At 41.0% G+C, this 20,246-nt stretch overlaps 1 protein-coding gene across 2 annotated transcripts in view; it reads left to right on the top strand.

Annotated features, from left to right (window-relative positions):
* Positions 1–20,246, top strand: part of MCHR2 (melanin concentrating hormone receptor 2) — a 90,324-nt gene that overhangs the window by 15,572 nt on the left and 54,506 nt on the right. For both annotated transcript variants that reach the window (XM_043510706.1, XM_038397121.2), the window contains exon 3: positions 16,985–17,192. In XM_043510706.1, the coding sequence (XP_043366641.1) occupies positions 17,011–17,192 (182 nt within the window). In that variant the 5' untranslated portion in view covers positions 16,985–17,010. The remainder of the gene's footprint in view (positions 1–16,984; positions 17,193–20,246) is intronic.

Raw genomic sequence — 20,246 nt, 5'->3', positions numbered from 1 at the left:
TGTTTAAATTGAATGGTTATAGGACTGAGGAATGTAATTCAAAACAAACAAACAAAACATTCTACTTTTTACAAAATTTCCTATCAACTGCAGTCCTCTAATATATTTAGTAGTAATGCCTCTAATGTATTTAATACACTTTTGAGTAATGTACAGTAATGAGCAAAAACTAGAAATTTTGTAATAGTCAATCTTTATTTAGCTTGACAGAGAGTGAGGTTTAATGGTTAAAGCAGGGGGCTGGCTATATTTTATTCACAACATGGACAAGTTACTTAATCTCTTTGTCCCTCAGATCACTCATCATTTACATGTGTATAATATTTACTTATCTCCTGGGTATAATATTTACCTATCTTCTGGGTTGTTTCCTTGTGATCCCACTCTGACTGTCTGTATCCATCTGTTGTCTCCTGTTTTGTACTTAAATAGTGAGATCTTTGGGGCAGGGACTGTCTTTTTGTTCTGTGTTTGTACAGCACCCATATGTAGTGGGGTCCTGGTCAATGATCAAGGCTTCTAGATGCCATTGTACAAATAATAAATAATAATTAGTCATTAATGTTTGAAAAGTGCTCTGATAATTTTGAATTAAAGGCAGTATAGATGTGTAAATAATTGTTACATTACTTGTTCACATGAATGCTAGCAGTAACAAGTGTACTATTCTGGTGTATCTTATTTATATACAGCATTAATAAATAGGAAAGGAAGCTTTCTATGTGCATTAGGAATGCTGCAGAAGACTTTTAGCAATTTTTAGATGATGCATTTTAGAAATCTTTTTTGCCTTTCAGTTTGATTAATTTGTTCTATTGGTAGTGTATGGCTCTTGGTTTTTGCAAGAAAATTACACCTGTGCATTTTCATTAACTAGAGCTGGTCTCACATTTCACATAATGCTAATAGTACCCCAGTTCCTGGGCTTTTGGTGACAATGAATGGCAGTGAAACTCTTCCCCTTGAAAATTGGTAACAGAGTGCTTTTATTCTCCAAAATATAAAGGAATTTTAAAATTCCAGTCAGAAACATTTTGCCCTATTTTAGGAGTACTTGTGGCACCTTAGAGACTAACAAATTTATTAGAGCATAAGCTTTCGTGAGTTACAGCTCACTTCATCGGATGCAATGCAATGCATGCTCTAATGCTCTAATAAATTTGTTAGTCTCTAAGGTGCCACAAGTACTCCTTTTCTTTTTGCGAATACAGACTAACACGGCTGCTACTCTGAAACCTGCCCTATTTTAGTGAGATAAAATATTTGATTATGCATGTGGCATACACTAATGTAGTTTGGCATGAGCAATTCAAGTGTCACTGCCTCCTCCAATGAGAAAGTGTCATTTTAATAATGAACCCAACTGAATATAAATTCTTTAGCGAGTGGAAACATACTGCATAGTGGGGATTTTTTGGTTGGTTGTTTTTTAGTTTATTGTAAATGTTTCTCACAATCTACCAGAAACATTGGTTTCTTATTGCAGACTTTTATTATAATTTATACTGCAGTATCATCTAGAGGCCCTAGTCAGGAATGGGGCTCCATTGGATTAGGCACTGAACACATGTACAAGATGGCTTCTGCCCCGAAGAACTTGTAATCCACATACATGATGAGACACACTGTATATCTATTATTGTATAGTTATTATAATGCTTTTGGCCCAGATCCCCAGACATATATAGGCTCTTAAATGCCATTGATTTCACTGAAATTTAGGAATCTAAATGCCTTTGAGCATCTGGGACTTTGTTCTTATACTCCGAGGGGCAGATTCTCTGTTGGCCCTTTGCATTGCTCATGCAGAGTAGAGGGCCCAGGTGCAGCCAGATCTGGCTATCTGAGATCCCACACACCTGTGAATGAGCTCTCAGATGGCTCTGAGCTGATATAGCCAGCACCTGTACCTCCAGCCCATCCTTCACTCACTCACTCCTGGCATTGGAGTTGTGTTGAGGACATGGCTGAAGCATGCTGCATTCCTGTTAAACTCAACTGGTGTACAGTCCCTTATAGATTGTTAGCTGGCATAAATTAGCTCGGTGGCTCTCAACCTTTCCAAACTACAGTAGCCATTTCAGAAGTCTGATTTGTCTTGCTTACTCCCAAGTTTCACCTCACTTAAAAACTACTTGCTTACAAAATCAGACATGAAAATACAAAAGTGTCACAGTGCACTATTACTGAAATATTGCTTACTCTCTCATTTTTATCATATTATAATATAAATCAATTGGTATATAAATATTGTACTTACATTCAGTGTATAGAGCAGTATCAACAAGCCATTGTATGAAATTTTAGTTTGTATTGACTTCACTAGTGCTTTTTATTTGCCTAGTTTTACAACAGGCTACATATCTAGCTGTGTTGATGTACCCCCAGGAAGACCCTCTGTGTACATCATACCCCTGCATACCCCTGTGTACACCATACCCCTGGCTGAGTATTAGATCACCCCAGGATGATCTAAACATTTCAGAGCCCAGATTAGTCTAGAGAATCTGAGAGCCATAAGCTGCCCCATGTCAAGTTCCGCCCCCCACCCCCCTTCCAACTCAACTGCACCAAGCAGAAATCAGACAAAGCAGAGAATCTGAGCTAACTGTCCGATTGAAAATGTCCGTGATAAGTGATAAGAGATCTAAGTGAGACTGAGCAGAGGTGATGCCAGGGACTCCTCAGTCCTGACAGACTGATGTAAATGGCATAGCACAGCCCATGTAACTGCAGAGTACTATTTTTACATATGATGCCCCACAACTTAACAGCCCTTAAGTGCTTCCATTTGCTTCTGCCTTGCCAATAAGCTATTATATTTAGAGATGGAAGGTGGGCACACAATGAATAATTGTTCCATCCTAGAAAGAGCTATGAGGTAACAAAGGAGAAATCAATTAAGCTTCATCAACAAAGAGGCAAGGGGCAGAAAAGGCACAAGAATGTTACTGTACTAAGGTGAATTCTGGCAATATCTCTGGAACCAACTCTCTTTGTAAGCTACAGAAAAATATATATCAAAGTCTATCCTATTAATCACAAGCAATTAGACACACCTTGCCCATTGCACTCAAATCATCATTAGACTTAATCTTGTCTGTCCTATTACAATAAAATGGCCTTTTCTATGGAGTTAATTCTATGTTTTTCTGTGTAGTGATATATCCCTGCTGGTACACTAGGAATCATGACTAAAATAGTACACATCAACAGTTCTTGACTAGCTACCTGACAACATAAAACAAATATATTTCTAGAAGACAAGAGAGGTGATTAATGAACCCCCTGCTTAGAGCAGGGCCAATCCCCAATTTTTGCCCCAGATCCCAAAATGGCCCCCTCAAGGGTTGAACTAACAACCCTGAGTTTAAACAGGCCAATGCTCAAACCATGGAGCTATCCCTAGACAGAGCATATTACCCTAGACAGAGCATAGGGGCGGAGGGATAGCTCTGTGGTTTGAGCATTGCTCTACTAAACCCAGGGTTGTGAATTCAATCCTTGAGGGGGCATTTTGGGATCTGGGGCAAAAATTGGGGAGTGGTCCTGCTCTGAGCAGGGGGTTGGACTAGATGACCTCCTGAGGTCCCTTCCAATCCTGATATTCTATGATTAGCATCCTGTACAAAAACATCAACCTACCTGGAAATAAAGATACTGGATACTCAAAAATCACAACAATACCATCTCTTCTTATTGTGCTTTTTGAGTGATTTAGTTATATTTTGATATGAGTCTCCATCTACTTGTGCTACTTCAAATCAAATTTCTAGGTCTTGGGTAAGGCTTTACCAACCTCTTTTCATAAACTACAAGAATCTTAATGCATTAAATGCTTTAAGACAACAGAAAATCCCAAATCTGTTAATGTAATTAATCATCTAGGGATCAGATTCTACCACTCTTTTTTCACATTGCCTGAAACAGATGTGTCTATAACTGTACTACTGGGAACTGCTTTTCTAAATGCCAGATAAATGAATACTATTTTTCCATCTCAACATGGTTGTTAAGATCAATAACTAAAGTTGACATTCATCTGCCAAGCACCAAAGCATCCAATTTTCCTTGTATGCTTCCTACTGTTACATTTAAGATAACTGAACACATGACACTGAAAGAGAGAACAAGATGGATAACTGGTAACTAACAGAATAGGAAGCCAGAGAGAGAAACCAAATATACCTAGGTCATTGGCTTGGTGACTGTCCCATGACCACAATTTTCAAACTGGGAACCTAAATTTAGGCTGTTAAACTTAGATTGTATGCATCTAAATATTGGTCTGAACTTTTATTTTAAGTGGGAGGTCTGTCAACATCTACAGATTTCAACCTGTAATAATCCCACATGAATTGTGGGTGGGTAGCTTCCTCCTAAACATTCAACAAACAGAAGGTAGATGAAAAGCAATGATATATTATTTTTTAAAAATCTCATGATTTTAAGCCAATCATGTGTTGTATTAGTTTAGATGGACTATATGAGTTAAAGGTGTTAACATGACCCTGACTGTCCAATATTAAACAGTGTTAAACAAGGTTTGGAATTTGGTATTCAGAAACCTCAGCCTGCTTCGTCCCATGACAAACACACCATTAAAATTCCTCTTAACATTTTATTAAAGATATATAAAAAAAGGAAAAACAGTTTAAGTAATTGAAATTTAAAATATTAAACAGGGCTTTCATTTTAACAGCATCTCTTGTTCCCTTTCTCTTTAGCTGGAGAGAGTTTTTCAAAGGAAAAAGACCATGTTTGACAGTCATTTAGATGGTATCAAATATGGCAATAACTGTTCTTTTGGAGGGAAAGAAGAGTTGAGATGGGCTGAAGAGGTAATTGCTGCTGCTGCTGTTAAAATTTGATCCCATTTCCTAATAAGACAAACACACAAGAGGGAAGAGGAAAGAACTGCAATGACAGAAGATGCAGTGTCTTTGTCTGGTGGTTGACTTTTACTTGCAACCTCACTCCAAGACTTGGGCTGTTTAGGGCACTGCTGTTAGATGCCTCTTCCAGTCACAGACTCACAGTAAAGTTGCAAAATACGCAGTCTTGGCTGCTAAGCCAGAGTCATTTTAAACAGAGGGGGAAAAGGGCGAGAGATAGAAAAAAGAGAAGAAATAACGTAGGGAAAGAAAAGGACACCGGAGGGGCAGACATAGCCTCACATCCCAGCTGGTGTTTGAGATTTAGCTGAGACTGGCAGAGGTGGTGATGTCATCTGTCTCCCTCTCTCTGGCTCAGTGTGGTCAGCACATCTTTCAGGATTAGTATAGAAGAAGGCCTGGGATCCCAGAAGATGATGGGGGTAGCAGCAATGATGGTAAAACTTGCTCTAGTAGCTGTTTTTTCTCCTCAAAGTCTCTTTAAGGACCCCAAAAGGGAGTGATGAATGGAACAGTCAATCCCCTCATTATTTTGTCCACCAATTAGGTCTAGTTTCCAACACACCACTTTGGGGTCACTGGTTTCTGGTTCCACACTTCTCTTGTTTACCAACAATGATCTTAATACAGTCCTTGAATTATATCAGTAGATCTTTTTGTATGCATTAATTTAGTCCATCTCATTTTTTTCACCTTTTCCTCATTTACATTTATTATTATAGTTTATTGTGGACACCTTATGAACTTTAAGAACATAAAAATGGCCCTACCGTGGTCAGACCAAAGGTCCATCTAGCCCAGTATCCTGTCTTCCGACAGTGGCCACAGCCAGGTGCCCCAGATGGAATGAACAGAACAGGTAATCATCAAGTGACCCATCCCCTGATGCTCATTCCCAGCTTCTGGCAAACAGAGGCTAGGGACACTATTCCTGCCCATCCTGGTTAAAAGTCATTGATAGACCTATCCTCCATGAAAGTATCCAGTTCTTTTTTGAACCCTGTTATGGTCTTGGCCTTCACAACATCCTCTGGCAAGGAGTTCTACAGGCTGACAGTGTGTTGTATGAAGAAATACTTCCTTTTATTTGTTTTAAACCTGCTGCCTATTCATTTCATTTGGTGACCTCTAGTTCTTGTGTTATAAGAAGGAGTAAATAACACTTCCTTGTTTACTTTCTCCATACCCATCATGTTTTAATAGACCTCTATCATATCCCCCCTTAGCTGTCTCTTTTCCAAGCTGAAAAGTCCCAGTCTTATTAATCTCTCCTCATATGGAAGCCATTCCTTCCCCCTAATCATTTTTGTTGCCCTTTTCTGAACCTTTTTCAATTCCAATATATCTTTTTTGAGATGGGGAGACCACGTCTGCACACAGTATTCAAGATGTGGACATACCTTGGATTTATATAGAGGCAACATGATATTTTCTGTCCTATTATCTATCCCTTCCTTAATTATTCCCAGCATTCTGTTTGCTCTTTTATCTGCTGCTGCACATTGAGTGGATATTTTCAGAGAACTACCCACAATGACTCCAAGATCTCTTTCTTAAGTGGTAATAGCTAATTTAGATCCCATCATTTTATATGTATAGTTGGGATTATGCTTTCCAATGTGCATTACTTTGCATTTATCAACATTAAATTTCATCTGCCATTTTGTTGCCCAGTCACCCAGTTTTGAGAGAGTCTTTTGTAGCTCTTCGCAGTCTGCCTGGGTCTTAACTATCTTTAGTAATATTGTATCATTCACAAATTTTGCCACCTCACTGTTTATCCCGTTCTCCAGATCTTTTATGAATATGTTGAATAGAACTGGTCCCAGAACAGACCCCTGGGGAACACCACCATTTAGCTCTCTCCATTCTGAAAACTGACTATTTATACCTATCCTTTGTTTCCTGTCTTTTAACCAGTTACCAATCAATGAGAGAACCTTCCCTCTTATCCTGTGGCAGCTTACTTTAGTCGGTCATTTTTCTGCACTGGCCAGGTACAGAGAGTCGAGAAGTGCACGTCCCTTCAGTTCAGGGGGTGTGGGTCAGGTTTTTCTGATACCAACTCACACACCTTAGTTCTGTGCCTTCGTATTTTTTATTTGATCTGTCAGCCAGATCAAATAAAAAATAAAACAGACCAACCAATCAGGGTAGATCACATTGTTAATGTGATTAGTATGGCTTATAATTGATGCATACTTATCTCCTTGTAGCCAATTGTCAGTTCATCATATAAGTTAGGCATACTTATCTCCTGTAGCCAATTGGGTCTTAAATGTGGTTAATGTGGGTTTGATAAGTAGATAGGAGTCAACACAAAGTTTTATCTGGTTGCAGTGCATCCTGACCACAAGTTTCAGTTTAATTCTGCAAAGCTTGTTTTCTTGAAGCATCTGGAAATTTGAGGCCTAACATTGCTAAAACCCTTGTTCATTGCTAGCTTGACAATACTTTTGTTCAAATTAATCACATGTTTCTTCAGAACTCTTGGGTGAATACCATCTGGTCCTGGTGACTTATTGTTGTTTTATTTATCAATTTGTTCCAATACCTCCTTTAATGACAGTTCAATCTGGGACAGTTCCTCAGATCTGTCACCTAAAAAAAATGGCTCAGGTTCCCTCACATCCTCATCCATGAAGACTGATGCAAAGAATCCATTTAGTTTCTCCTCAATGGCCTTATTGTCCTTGAGTGCTCCTTTAGCACCTCGATCGTCCAGTGGCTCCACTGGTTGTTTAGCACACTTCCTGCTTCTGATGTACTTTAAAAAAATTTTTTGCTATTACTTTTTGAATCTTTGGCTAACAGTTCCTCAAATTATTTTTTGGCCTTCCTAATTGTATTTTTACACTTCATTTCCCAGTGTTTATGCTCCTTCCTATTTTCCTCACTAGGATTTAACTTCCACTTTTTAAAGGATGCCTTTTTGCTTCTCACTGCTTCTTTTACTTTGCTGTTTAGCCACAGTGGCACTTTTTTGGTTTTCTTAATATGTTTTTTAGTTTGGAGTATACTTTTAAGTTGAGCCTCTATTATGGTGTCTTTAAAAAATTTCCACGCAGCTTCCAGAGATTTCACTTTTGACACAGTACCCTTTAATTTCTGTTTAACTAAGCTCCTCATTTTTATGTAGTTCCCCTTTCTGAAATTAAATGCTACACAGTTGGGCCACTGTGGTGTTTTTCCTGTCACAGGGATGTTAAATTTAAATTATATTATGGTCACTATTACCAAGTGGTCCAGCTATATTCACCTCTTGGATGAGATGCTGTGCTCCACTTAGGACTAAATCAAGAATTGCCTCTCCTTTGGTGGGTTCTAGGACTAGCTGCTCCAAGAAGCAGTCATTTAAGGTGTCAAGAAACTTTATCTCTGCATCCCATCCTGAGGTACCCAGTATGTACCCAGTCAATATGGAGATAATTGAAATCCCCCATTATTATTATTGAGTTTATTTTAATAGCCTCTCTAATCTCCCTGAGCATTTCACAGTCACTATAACCATCCTGGTCAGGTGGTTGGTAATATATCCCTACTCCTATATTCTTGTTATTAGAGCATGGAATTTCTATCCATAGAGATTCTATGGTATAGTTTGATTCATTTACGATTTTTACTTCATTTGATTCTATGCTTTCTTTCACATATAATGCCACTCCCCCACCAGCATGACCTGTTCTGTCCTTCCAATATATTTTGTACCCTGCTATTATAGTATCCCATTGATTATCCTCATTTCACCAAGTTTCTGTGATGCCTATTATATCAATATCCTCATTTAATATAAGGCACTCTAGTTCACTCATTTTATTATTTAATATTCTAGTATTGGTATATAAGCACTTTAAAAACTTGTCTCCTTTTAGCTGTCTGCCATTACATGATGTAATTGAATGGGACTCTTATTTGACTGGCTTCAGAGAGGTAGCCATGTTAGTCTGTATCAGCAAAAAGAACGAGGAGTACTTGTGGCACCTCAGAGACTAACAAATGTATTTGAGCATAAACTTTCGTGGGCTAAAACCCACTTCATTGGATGCATGCAGTGGCAAATACAGTAGGAAGAATATATATATATATATACACACACACGCAGAGAACATGAAAAAATGGGTATTGCCATACACACTATAATGAGAGTGATCAATTAAGATGAGCTATTATCAGCAGGAAAAAAAAACCTTTTGTTGTGGTAATCAGGATGGCCCATTTCCAACAGTTGACAAGAAGGTGAGAGTAACAGTAGGAGAGGAAATAAGTATGGGGAAATAGTTTTACTTTGTGTAATGACCCATCCATTCCCAGTCTTTATTCAAGCCTAATTAAATTGTGTCCAGTTTGCAAAAGTCGCAATATTATTCGATTACAGACCTAAAAGTCGCAATATTACAACAAAAAACTTCAAAAACAGACTCCAGTTAAAAGGAGTACTTGTGGCACCTTAGAGACTAACAAATTTATTTGAGCATAAGCTCAAAGACTCCAATGAGAGACTGATGAATTGGAATTAATTTCAAAACTGGACGCCATTAAATTAGGCTTGAATAAAGACTGGGAGTGGATGGCTCATTACAGAAAGTAAAACTATTCCCCCCGCCCCGCATCCCCCTCCCACTGTTACTCTCAGTATTACCTTCTTGTCAACTGTTGGAAATGGGCCATCCTGATTATCACTACAAAAGGTTTTTTCTCCTGCTGATAATAGCTCACCTTACTTGATCACTCTCATTATAGTATGTATGGCAACACCCATTTTTTCATGTTCTCTGTGTATATATATAGATTGTGTGTGTATATACATATATATATATATATACACACACACACATCTCTTCCTACTGTATTTTCCACTGCATGCATCTGATGAAGTGGGTTTTAGCCCACGAAAGCTTATGCTCAAATAAATTTGTTAGTCTTTAAGGTGCCTCGTTCTTTTATTTGACTGTTTCTGATCAGACTCTGCCTGTATTTTATCATTTTCCATCCTCTTGTCCTCACTGGGACATAGAGATACTCTATTAATAGATCCTCCCCTAAGGGATGTCTGAACCATCCTCCTCCATACCTGTCAACTTTCCCCCAGCCCTTAGTTTAAAAACTGCTCTATGACCTTTTTAATGTTAAGTGCGAGGAATCTAGTTCCATTTTGGTTTAGATGGAGCCCATCCTTCCTTTATAGGCTCTCTCTTTCCCAAAGGTTTCCCCAGTTCCTAATTAATCTAAACCCCTCCTCCCTACACCATCATCTCATCCATGCATTGAGACTCTGCAGTTCTGCCTGTTTATATGGCCCTGCGTGTGGAACTGCGAGCATCTCAGAAAATGCTACCATGGAGGTCCTGGACTTTAATCTCTTACCTAGCAGCCTAAATTTGGCCTCCAGGATCTCTCCTATCTTTCCCTAAGTCACATAAGTCTATCTGGATGTCTCGAGAGATCTGCAACCTTCGCACCATACAGGCAAGTCACCATGCGGTTCTCCCGGTCATCGCAAACGCAGCTATCTGTGTTTCTAATGATCAAATAGCCCATTACTAATACCTGTCTTTCTAATAGCTGGAGTTCCCTCCCCTGGAGAAGTATCCTCAGTGCAAGAGAATACCACATCATCATCTGGAAGAGGGTCATCATCTGGAACTATGGGATCATTTTCCTCTGCTCCAGTTAGATGCTCTCCTTCCGTGGGACTTTCATCCTCCTCAACAGCACAGAAGCTGTCAGACCAGGGCTGGGACCATTCTACCGTGTCCTGGAAAGTCTCATTGTATCTATCTGTCTCCCTCAGCTCCTCCAGTTCAGCCATTCTGGTCTCCAAAGCCCGTGCATGGTCTCTGAGGGCCAGAAGCTCCTTGCACCGAATGCACACGTCCGCCACCTGCCCATAGGACAAGTAATCATACATGCTGCACTGGGTGCAATAAACTAGGTAGCCCTCACTCTGTTGCTGGACCTCTGCCTTCATTCTCTTTTTACTCCTGCAGCTGGTTCCTTTGTTGTTGTTTTGTTTATACCAAGGGGATATTATTGGCTTTTAAGTTTAACAAATGTTGAGTTCTCACCCCGCCCCCCCCCCACACACTCTCACTCTAAAATCCCTCACAAAACTCCCCTGTTAGCCACTCCTGTTTGCTAGCTCCTCTGGTCGCTTAGGAGTGGGCTTTTTAAAACCCTGGGCTCCCTAAGTAGCCCTGTCCCCTGGTTAAGGGTTGATGGGTGCTAAAAGGCTTAGGGATCACATACTTTTTACAGATGATCTTACAAATAGGGTAAATTTGTAGGCCAAATTATTACCACATGGTTAGGAGTGGGCTTATTCATGATTTTTAAATGCTTGAAGTTGGTAGTACTACATAAAAAGCATTTTATAATGGAGGCACAAAGCTAGAATTAATGCAAAGAGTAAGTTGAAAAAAATCAAACAATCATAAACTAGGAATGCAGAATTAAGACTGAAAGCTCAACATTAACTGTATCCCCCTTGTTCTTCTGCCTTTCAGATAAGGTCTCTCTTTGTAGCATTCTAAAGCTTTTGTTCAATAATGTGATTTATAATTTCATACAAACCAGAATTGTTTCTAGAACCTTGCACACTGTGGATTACAATGCCAAACACATACTAAGCAATGGGACAAATCTTCATAGTCTCGAAATCTGACCCTCCGATGAATTTCTGGATTTCACACCTAGGCTTCCCCAAAAATTGGGAGTAGATCAGAATGGTTTTTCAACTCAGGAGATCTATATTCCTTCCACACAGAGCTGTTGGGTAAAGGTTTCAGAGGCAGAATTGAGCCCAGAAATATTTATGACACCACACAATGGCTTCCGCTTTGACGATGGTATTTCTTTGAAGATATTTCCCTGACTATCTTACCCTTCACTCCTCTTCAACTCAGTATATTAAGCTGAAGCACCCTTAGAGACAAAGAGACAACTTTTGTCCCCTTACTGTGACCGGGACATCACAGGGCTAGACAGGGCTGGCCTTACCATGTGGCGAACTGAGGCAGCCACCTCAGGTGCCAGACTGGGGTGGGTGGGGGTGGGGCCACTAGGACCCAGAGTGTAGAAAATTGTGTCTGCTGCTGGTGCATATGTATTCTCTCTGCTCTAGATGCACAAAGATGGTGGAATGCTGTGCTGGAGGAAGGAGGGCACAAGAGACATAACAGGCAGGCAGGAGAAAAGGTGAGAGGGAATAACAGAAAGCAGCAGGAGCTGCAGGGACAGAGAGGAGGAGGAGCCTCTTATGTACCTCTCTAGTACCCCCAGGAGCCTGGACTGAAACACCAGCTTCTCAGGGAGCTTCCTGTTTCCTGCTGCTTCCCTGAATGCACTTGAGGAGAACAGGCAGTCAACTGAAGTAGGAGGAGGCAGTTAGGCTCTTAAGATGCTGATATCTTCCCTCACTCAGGCCCTGCTACCAGTCTGCTTATTTGTTCCCTTGAATTGAGTGTTGAGAGCCACTATAGCTGGCACAGAACAGCGGTCATGAGTGAAAGAAGAAAACGCCCCACTGAGGCAGCATTCAGAAAAAGAAAAAGAAAGCAAAGGAAAATTTTCTATTAAGCAGGAAGGAGCTCTCCTGAAATACATAGACACAAATGTTCATGGTGAGCCTTCCGGCCCCAGTGAGGATGTGAGTGGTGAGAAGATGCCTGATCTTCCAGTTAGTAAGAGTGCAGGTGACCTGGCAGCTACTGCAGCATCTGTATTTTCATCTCAAATGGATGTAACCACGCACATTCCAGAAGAAAAGTGTAGATCAGAGAAGAGTGTGGTGGAGGTGCAAGAAAGTTTAGTTCCTTAAGTCTAGATGATCCAGGACTGTGGACCCACTTGAGCAGTAGCCTGAGGGACTTCCTTGTACTGTATGGGCCACAGCAATTGAAAAACTTCATGTTCCCCAAAGACAATGAAAATAGAAGAAGTTTCCATCCAACACATTACTGGCATGAAATCCCCAATGGTGACAAAGTGGAGAGGCCATGGCTTATTTACTCAATACCCCCAAATGCTGCATACTGTTTTTGTTGCAAACTCTTCCAATCTAATGTTCCAGCACATTGGGTTCTATGGGAACAAAGGATTGGAAAATCTGGCTAGAAATCTGGCATGCCATGAGAAGGCAGCAAAATCACCAGAGAGCATTCCATAGGTGGAAAGAGCTTGAGATGAGACTAAGGGTAAAGGCCACCATAGATGATCAGCATCAAGAGAAGATTGCATCAGAGTCTCTTTACTGGCAAAATATTTTGAAAAGACTCATTGCCATTGTGAGAATGCTTGCTACCCAAAACCTAGCAGTGCATGGTACTTCAGGTCAGCTGTATGTGCCAAACAATGGAAACTTCCTTAAAACTGTGGAGCTGATGGCTGAGTTTGATGCTGTACTCCAGGAGCATCTAAGAAGAGTCACCACCCAAGAAATGTACACTCACCACTATCTTGGAAAAACCATTCAAAATGAGATCATACAGTTACTGGCTACAAAAGTCAAACAGAAGATTGTGGCAGATCTGAAGTCAGCAAGATATTACTCAGTTGTTCTGGACTACACACCTGACATCAGCCATACGGAACAAATGACTTTAATGGTGTGTCTTGTAACAACAGAACCTAGTGAAAATGTCCCTGCGATGGTGATTGTCAGAGCATTTTCTAGAATTTAAGGACATTGATGATACTACAGGAGCTGGTATGACAAATGTGCTCCTTCAAAAGCTTGAAGATACGGGAATTGGGATAGCTGACATGAGAGGCCAGTGCTATGATAATGGTGCCAACATGAAAGGAAAGAACAGAGGAATGCAGACATGGATCCGAGAGTTAAACCCTCGCTTTTTTTGTCTCAGCAGTTCTCATTCATTGAACTTGGTGGTCTGTGATGCAGCATCAGTTTATAGTGAGGCTGCTGAATTTTTTAATATAATTCAAAGCACCTATGTATTTTTCTCTGTATCAACTCATCAATGGCAAATTTTGAAGCAACATCTGGGAACATCCTCTCTGGCACTGAAACCACTGAGTGCCACATGATGGGAAAGTCGAGTGTAGGCAATAAAGCCTATCAAACACCAAATTGGGAAGATAGATGATGGCATAGTTACCATTATGGAGGATAATGCTATGACAGGAACTGTTTGTGGGAGAACAGTGGCAGAGGGAAATGGAATCACCAGAAACATACATAACTTCAAATTTCTGTGTGGCTTAGTGTTGTGGCATGACATACCGTTTGAAATAAATGTTGTAAGCAAGAGACTCCAAGGTGCTGACCTTGATATATCTGGAGCAATGGAACAACTGGACAAAGCAAAGTCACACCTACAGTCTCACCGGTTAGATGAGGGATTTCAAAATGTTCTGAAGAGTGCACAGAAGTTGGCAGCTATTTTCCCACCCATTCAATAATACAAGAATCACTGAAGAAGACAACATTTTGATTACAAGGCACAGGATAATCCGGAAGAGACCCCAAACAATTCAAAGTTGAATTCTTTAACCAGGTGCTAGACTGTGCAATACAGTCAGCTGAAGAATGTTTCATGCAGCTCAAGGAACACAGAAGTATATTTGGGATGTTGTATGATATTCCAAAACTCCTCACTATACCTGAAGAAGACCTACACCAGTAATGCAGGGCACTAGAGAGTGTTAACACATGATGACATGTGCAATATTAATGCAAGCGATTTAGGTAATGAACTGAAAGCCCTTTCAAGATACATTTCAGCAGGATCAACTCCAAAGGCTGTTCTGGAATAATATGTGCACAGATAAGACGACCAGCCTCTTTCCAAATGCTTTTGTTGCTCTGTACGTACTTCTAACATTTCCTGTAACAGTTGCCAATGGAGAATGCAGCTTCTCCACGTTGAAGTTAATAAAAACACATCTACGCTCCACAAGGTCACAGGAGAGACTGGTCGGTCTTGCAACCATCTTAATAGAGCATGAGCTGGTCCAGACTGTGGACCTTCAGCAGGTAGCAGTTCAACATGTTGCAACCAAGAAGGCTTGGAAAGCACCACTTTGATTATTCAAACAGATAAAAATGCCAGTGTTTACTATGCAGAAAAGAAAAGTTACATTTGCTGTTCAGGTGTTTGAAAGATAAGTGTTCTTAAAATGCCTTGTTCAAAAATTTTAAGTTGTTAGGTCTTTTTTATTGGGGTAGGTAGCAGAGCAGTACCATGAGAGGAGTAGAACAGGAAGAAGGCAGAATTGAGACCTTTCAAAGTTTTGGCCCACGCGAGGCGGCATGGGGGTGTCATTTGATCTCCCCGCCTCAGGTGCCAAAATGTTGTGGGCCTGCCCTGGGCTAGATCTTTTGTAGCTGCTCCCCAGTCACTTGCTCTGAGTGACCAGGTACTGCTGTTTATCCTCCATAAAGGGGTATGCCCTGATCCTGGTTTACAGCCTGTTGGTATAGACTGGACAGTCTTCAGCAGTGGAATCCTGCAGTCTAGTTTCAAAACACCTAGTCCTAGTGAAAGATCTCTCCTTGTTACCCTACAGAATCAGAAGATTTACCCCACAGAACTCAGACTCATTATTTTTACTTGCAGTTGTGTTTGTGTTAAACATGAGAGACTATGGATTGTGAATGAATTCAATGTGGTTTATTGTTAACATTTCCAATCATAATAATTAATAATAGTTAATAATACCTTGTCTCCAGCTGTTCTCACTGTTGGGACTTTTTTTTTAATGGAATTGTTCTGCTAGATTTCTCCTTTAAGCTATAACTTTCCAAGGTTCATCCCCTGCATTTCCTCAGGGCATCTGGCTGAAAGCTTTGTGAGACAGAATGTAGATCTCTTCAGGCTGAAAGGTTTATTCCTGTTTCAGTCTCTAAAACACCTTGAGACAAATCCACTACACCAAACTCTGCAGAATTCATGAATCCTCCATTCCCTCTGCACAGATCCTGCCAAACTCCCCAAGTACCTCAAAGCCATTATTCTCCTTTGAACCACATCAGACAGAACACATACAATTTTCTTTATAACCCTCTTTGCATTGTTTTCATATCATTTTTGACAACCTGCTCCTTTAAGCTAGAAGGCATCCTTACAAATTAAATGCCCCTCTTGAGAAGCAAAAACTGCCAAATTGCATCATTGTTTCTTAGCCCAGGCCACAGGCAGCAGTCCACTTCACTTTGAAAATCACTTTCCTCGTCTCTCAGTGAAATGGGAAATAATATCCCAGAATTTACATTCCAAGCACCAGAAAAAAAAATCACATAATCTATGGAGAATCTGGCTGGACAAATTCTGACTGGAAATAAGCTATACACTTTTAACAGTGAAAGCAATTAACCATTGGAACAACTTACCAAACGTCTTCTAATTTTGGGAGTCTCAATTTTTGGGTACACAAGGTGAGATAGGTTTCAGAGTAGCAGCCGTGTTAAGCCATGTCAAGGTTCTGTCCCCACTCTGAACTCTAGGGTACAGATTTGGGGACCTTCATGAAAACCCCCTAAGCTCATTTTTACCAGTTTAGGTTAAAACTTTCCCAAGATACAAACTATTTTACCTTTTCCCCTTGGACTTTATTGCTGCCACCACCAAGTGTCTAACAAATATATAACAGAGAAAGAGCCCACTTGGAAACATCTTTCCCTCATTGTCAAATGAAGTCCAACTGAGAACTGAGCAATCATGCCCGAAAATCAGGCTCTGATTGACTCAAGTGGGGCACCCAAAATTAGAGCTCCCTTTTGAAAATTTGGGCCTACATGACTTATTCAACATTTCATAAGTCTGTGGGAGATCAAGGAATAGATGCCCATGGAATTTCCATGATCAGTATGAATGCTGTGACCTAAAATGACTCATTAAAAAAAGTTCTGTATATTTTAATATAGGTACAAAACATGTCCCAATTTTTTTTAAAGCAATACTATCTAAGTCTGTTGAGTTCATTCATGAACATAAACAACCACTTGGAAGATTGTATTTATGAAATTCAAACTGTAATTAAAAATCATGTATCCAAGACAGTGTGCTTGACTAATAAAACATTCAAATTGTAAGAGTCTATGAATAATTTATTTTCTGTTACTGTTACAGATTTAAGCATCTAACATCTCTGAAGAATGAATGAAATCCAGCCTTCCTGTTGGAATAACACACCTGTCTTGTTCAACAAATCCTGGAGTGGAGGGCATTACTACCAAGTGATCAGTGCAGCAGAAACAATCATCCTTCCCTCTCTAATTGGGATTATCTGCTCAATGGGATTAGTTGGCAATATCCTCATTGTGCTCACTATAGTAAGGTATGGAATTTAGCATATGTGCTGCAACTGAGACTTACTGCTGTAAACAAATCATTTGAATACATTAAGGAATGGAATTGTCCAGCAAAGACTAGTACTATAAATAATTCATGATCTATGTAGTCATTTTGACACACAGTTCTGTGTAACCAAATTTGGGCCACAATTCAGGAAAGCAGATAAACATGTGATTAGGTCCCTCCCTTCACAGGGAAGCACTTAAGCATATGCTTCATTTCAAGCACATGTTTATTGAGTTCAGTGGGACTTAAGCACACATGTAAGCTTTCTTCCGCAATAGGGATGCTTTTTTGAATTGAGAGTTTAGAAACTGATCTAGCTCCCATGAATTCAGTGGCAAAATTCCCATTAACTTGGGTAGCGTAGCGCCTCAAGTTTTATCAAAAAAATTTCATCACCTTCTGTAGTAGGGTGGCTTCCCCACTCCAAGGTAAAAGGGATTAAGAGCAGCTGAGGGAAGTTGGCAAGGTAGTTGGCCCCAGGTGTGGCTGGCTTAATCAGGCCACAGCTGGCCTAGATAAAAGGGCTGTGGGTCCAGAAGGCAGTGAGTCTCTCTCTCTCTCGCTCGCTGTGGAGAGAGAAGGACCTGGCTGCCTAGGAGCTCAGGATACGAGAGTAGAGTAGAGTAGAGTAGAGTAGAGTAGAGTAGAGTAGAGTAGAGTAGAGTAGTAGTAGTAGTAGTGCTGGGGAAAGGCAAGAGGAGCTCCAGCCTGGAAAATCCCCAGGCTGCAGGCCTTGCTAAAGGCCAAAGCAGGTACTGGGGTTGCAGAAGTGTAGCTCAAGGTTAGGTGGCAGCAGCTGGTCCTACCCCCTTGCCAATGATGAGTGGCCATTTTAGACTGCAGTCTGCCCCAGGGAAAGAGGGCTAGATGATGACTGGCAGTAGCCACTGAGGCAAGGTGGGCTTAGAGGGTTGGGGGTTCCCCTGAGAGGGGAGACCCAGAGTGTGGGGCATTGTGGTGGGGCAGCACCCTAAGGTAAAGGGCACTGGGAGGGACATGGGGGCCTGAGGCAGGTAAGCCACCAGCCAGCAAAGGGAGCTCCAAGGCTGGAAAAGAGCTAATTCCCAGGATGACCAGCAGGAAGCGCCACGCCAGTGAGTCTCGACTTTGTTACGCCTTCCCTCTTTAACAATGCAGTTTGATCCAGTTAGCATTTTCTCTCGCAACTCAAAATGATTAAGAAGGATAATCTATGCAAGAGATTTGCTACTCTGACATTCAGACAAAAAATATAAATGCAAACATCTGACCCTTGCATACAGATTGTTTTCTTGCTCAGACATCCATTTGGAAGCCATGCGACTTATTTGAGACTTTAAGTAATAATATTTTTAAAGTAATTCTATAAAAACCAAAAAACAAGTGAAACATACTCTTTTCAAAACAGAAAAGAGAATCTACTGAATCTTATCTTTTATATCAGATTGCTATCTACACTCTTCTGGTTAGTAATGGCCTCCCAGGATTTCATCACTTTCCCCAGCATTACCCCCTACTCCCAGTAACAAGAACTTCTGTGCCAGTTGAGGATTCCTTTGTGTCAGAGAAATCCCTAGCTGTATCTTTAAGTTTGCTTTGCTGTGATCTAGCAATGTCAAGCAGACTTCTCGGACCTCAAGCTCTGGCCCAATTATGCAAGTTTTGTGCAAGAAGAAAATATCTTTAATCTCCTGATTCTATCAACACTTTTATAGTAAGACTCTCAACTGCATGATTTCACCACAGAATTGAGACATGTTTCATCAGAAGCTGATTTGATCTAAGCACCCATAATGCAAATTATCATAAACGTGATAGACTAAGGCTAATAATACATGTCAGCATCAGTAAGATTTAATAAATGAACTCTGTTCATTGACACAGTGAACTTTAAGGGGGGTGATTTCCAATGACACAAAAAGGAATTAGACACCTAATAGCCTGTTCTGCCTTTGAAAAATCTCCCTCTAAAGCACTAAGGCTACAAAGGAGCTTAGGTGCGGTGACACTGACTGCATTTTATGCACCTAGAAAATCACTGGGGTTTACAAACTCTGAGTTTGGCACCTAGGCTCCCTATACAATGAATGGCAAGAGATAGGTGCCTTAGAATGAGATTCACAAAAGCCAACACACTAAGCGGGGAAACACCTAAGCTAGCCAATGGGAGAATCCAACATGAGGGGTGTGTCCTAAGTCTTGCCTCTACTACCCCTCAGGGGTGTACCCTAGTCACTGCGTGATGGGATATTCTAATGTGGGTCTCCCTCAGTCTCTCCTGTCAAAGCTGTTCTATTATGAATAACTAATGATAGGATCACTAGGCCAAAGAGAGAGGTAACTGTAGCCTGGTGGTTAATGCACTCACCCAGGATATAGCAGAGGCAGTCCCCCTGCTGCAATGACTTTAAATTATGTAGCCACAGTGGAAGAAGTTCAGCAGGAGAGATTGAGGAATACCCACATCAGAATGTCCCATAGCTTAGGGGTGGAGGACTCTTCTGAGAAATGGCAGTGCCTAGTTCAAATTCCTCCTCCCCGTCGGGAAGAGGGGGGATTTGAACCAGGAGTCTCCCATGGCCCAGTGAATACCTTATCATTGGGCTAAAAGTTATGAGGGAGGCCCTCCTCCCCCTCACTGTTTTGTGTAAGTTCACCTATAGGGGCCTGTGACACGGTGCACTCACCACTTGAGTGCCTCCTGCTGATTGTTCTGGGGATTAGCTCTGACAACCAGTGCACCCTCTTCTGCTGATGTCTTGCTGTCATCATTTCTGCTCCAGGACCCACATCACTCCCAGGAGTCTTCCTTAGGACATAGACTTCCAGCTGTGTCGCACTCTATGCTCCCTGCTTCCAGGGGAATGCCCTGCAGACTGATGGTCCAGCCACTTCCTCAGTGGTGAGAGGGGGACCCAGGCCCGCACACTACTCCAGGTCCTGGCCCAAGAACCTTGTAGATGGCAGCCATGCGCTGTGTCCCCTCCAACCTCTCAGTCTACTTCCCTGGGTAGCTTCCCCATCACCTTCTCTGCCCTTATCTCAGGGCCTC

The sequence above is a fragment of the Dermochelys coriacea genome, chromosome 3 (assembly GCF_009764565.3).
Source record: "Dermochelys coriacea isolate rDerCor1 chromosome 3, rDerCor1.pri.v4, whole genome shotgun sequence".
NCBI classification, from domain to species: domain Eukaryota; kingdom Metazoa; phylum Chordata; order Testudines; family Dermochelyidae; genus Dermochelys; species Dermochelys coriacea.
Note: the sequence above shows the minus strand (reverse complement) of the source record. Positions and strands in the feature narration are given on the sequence as shown.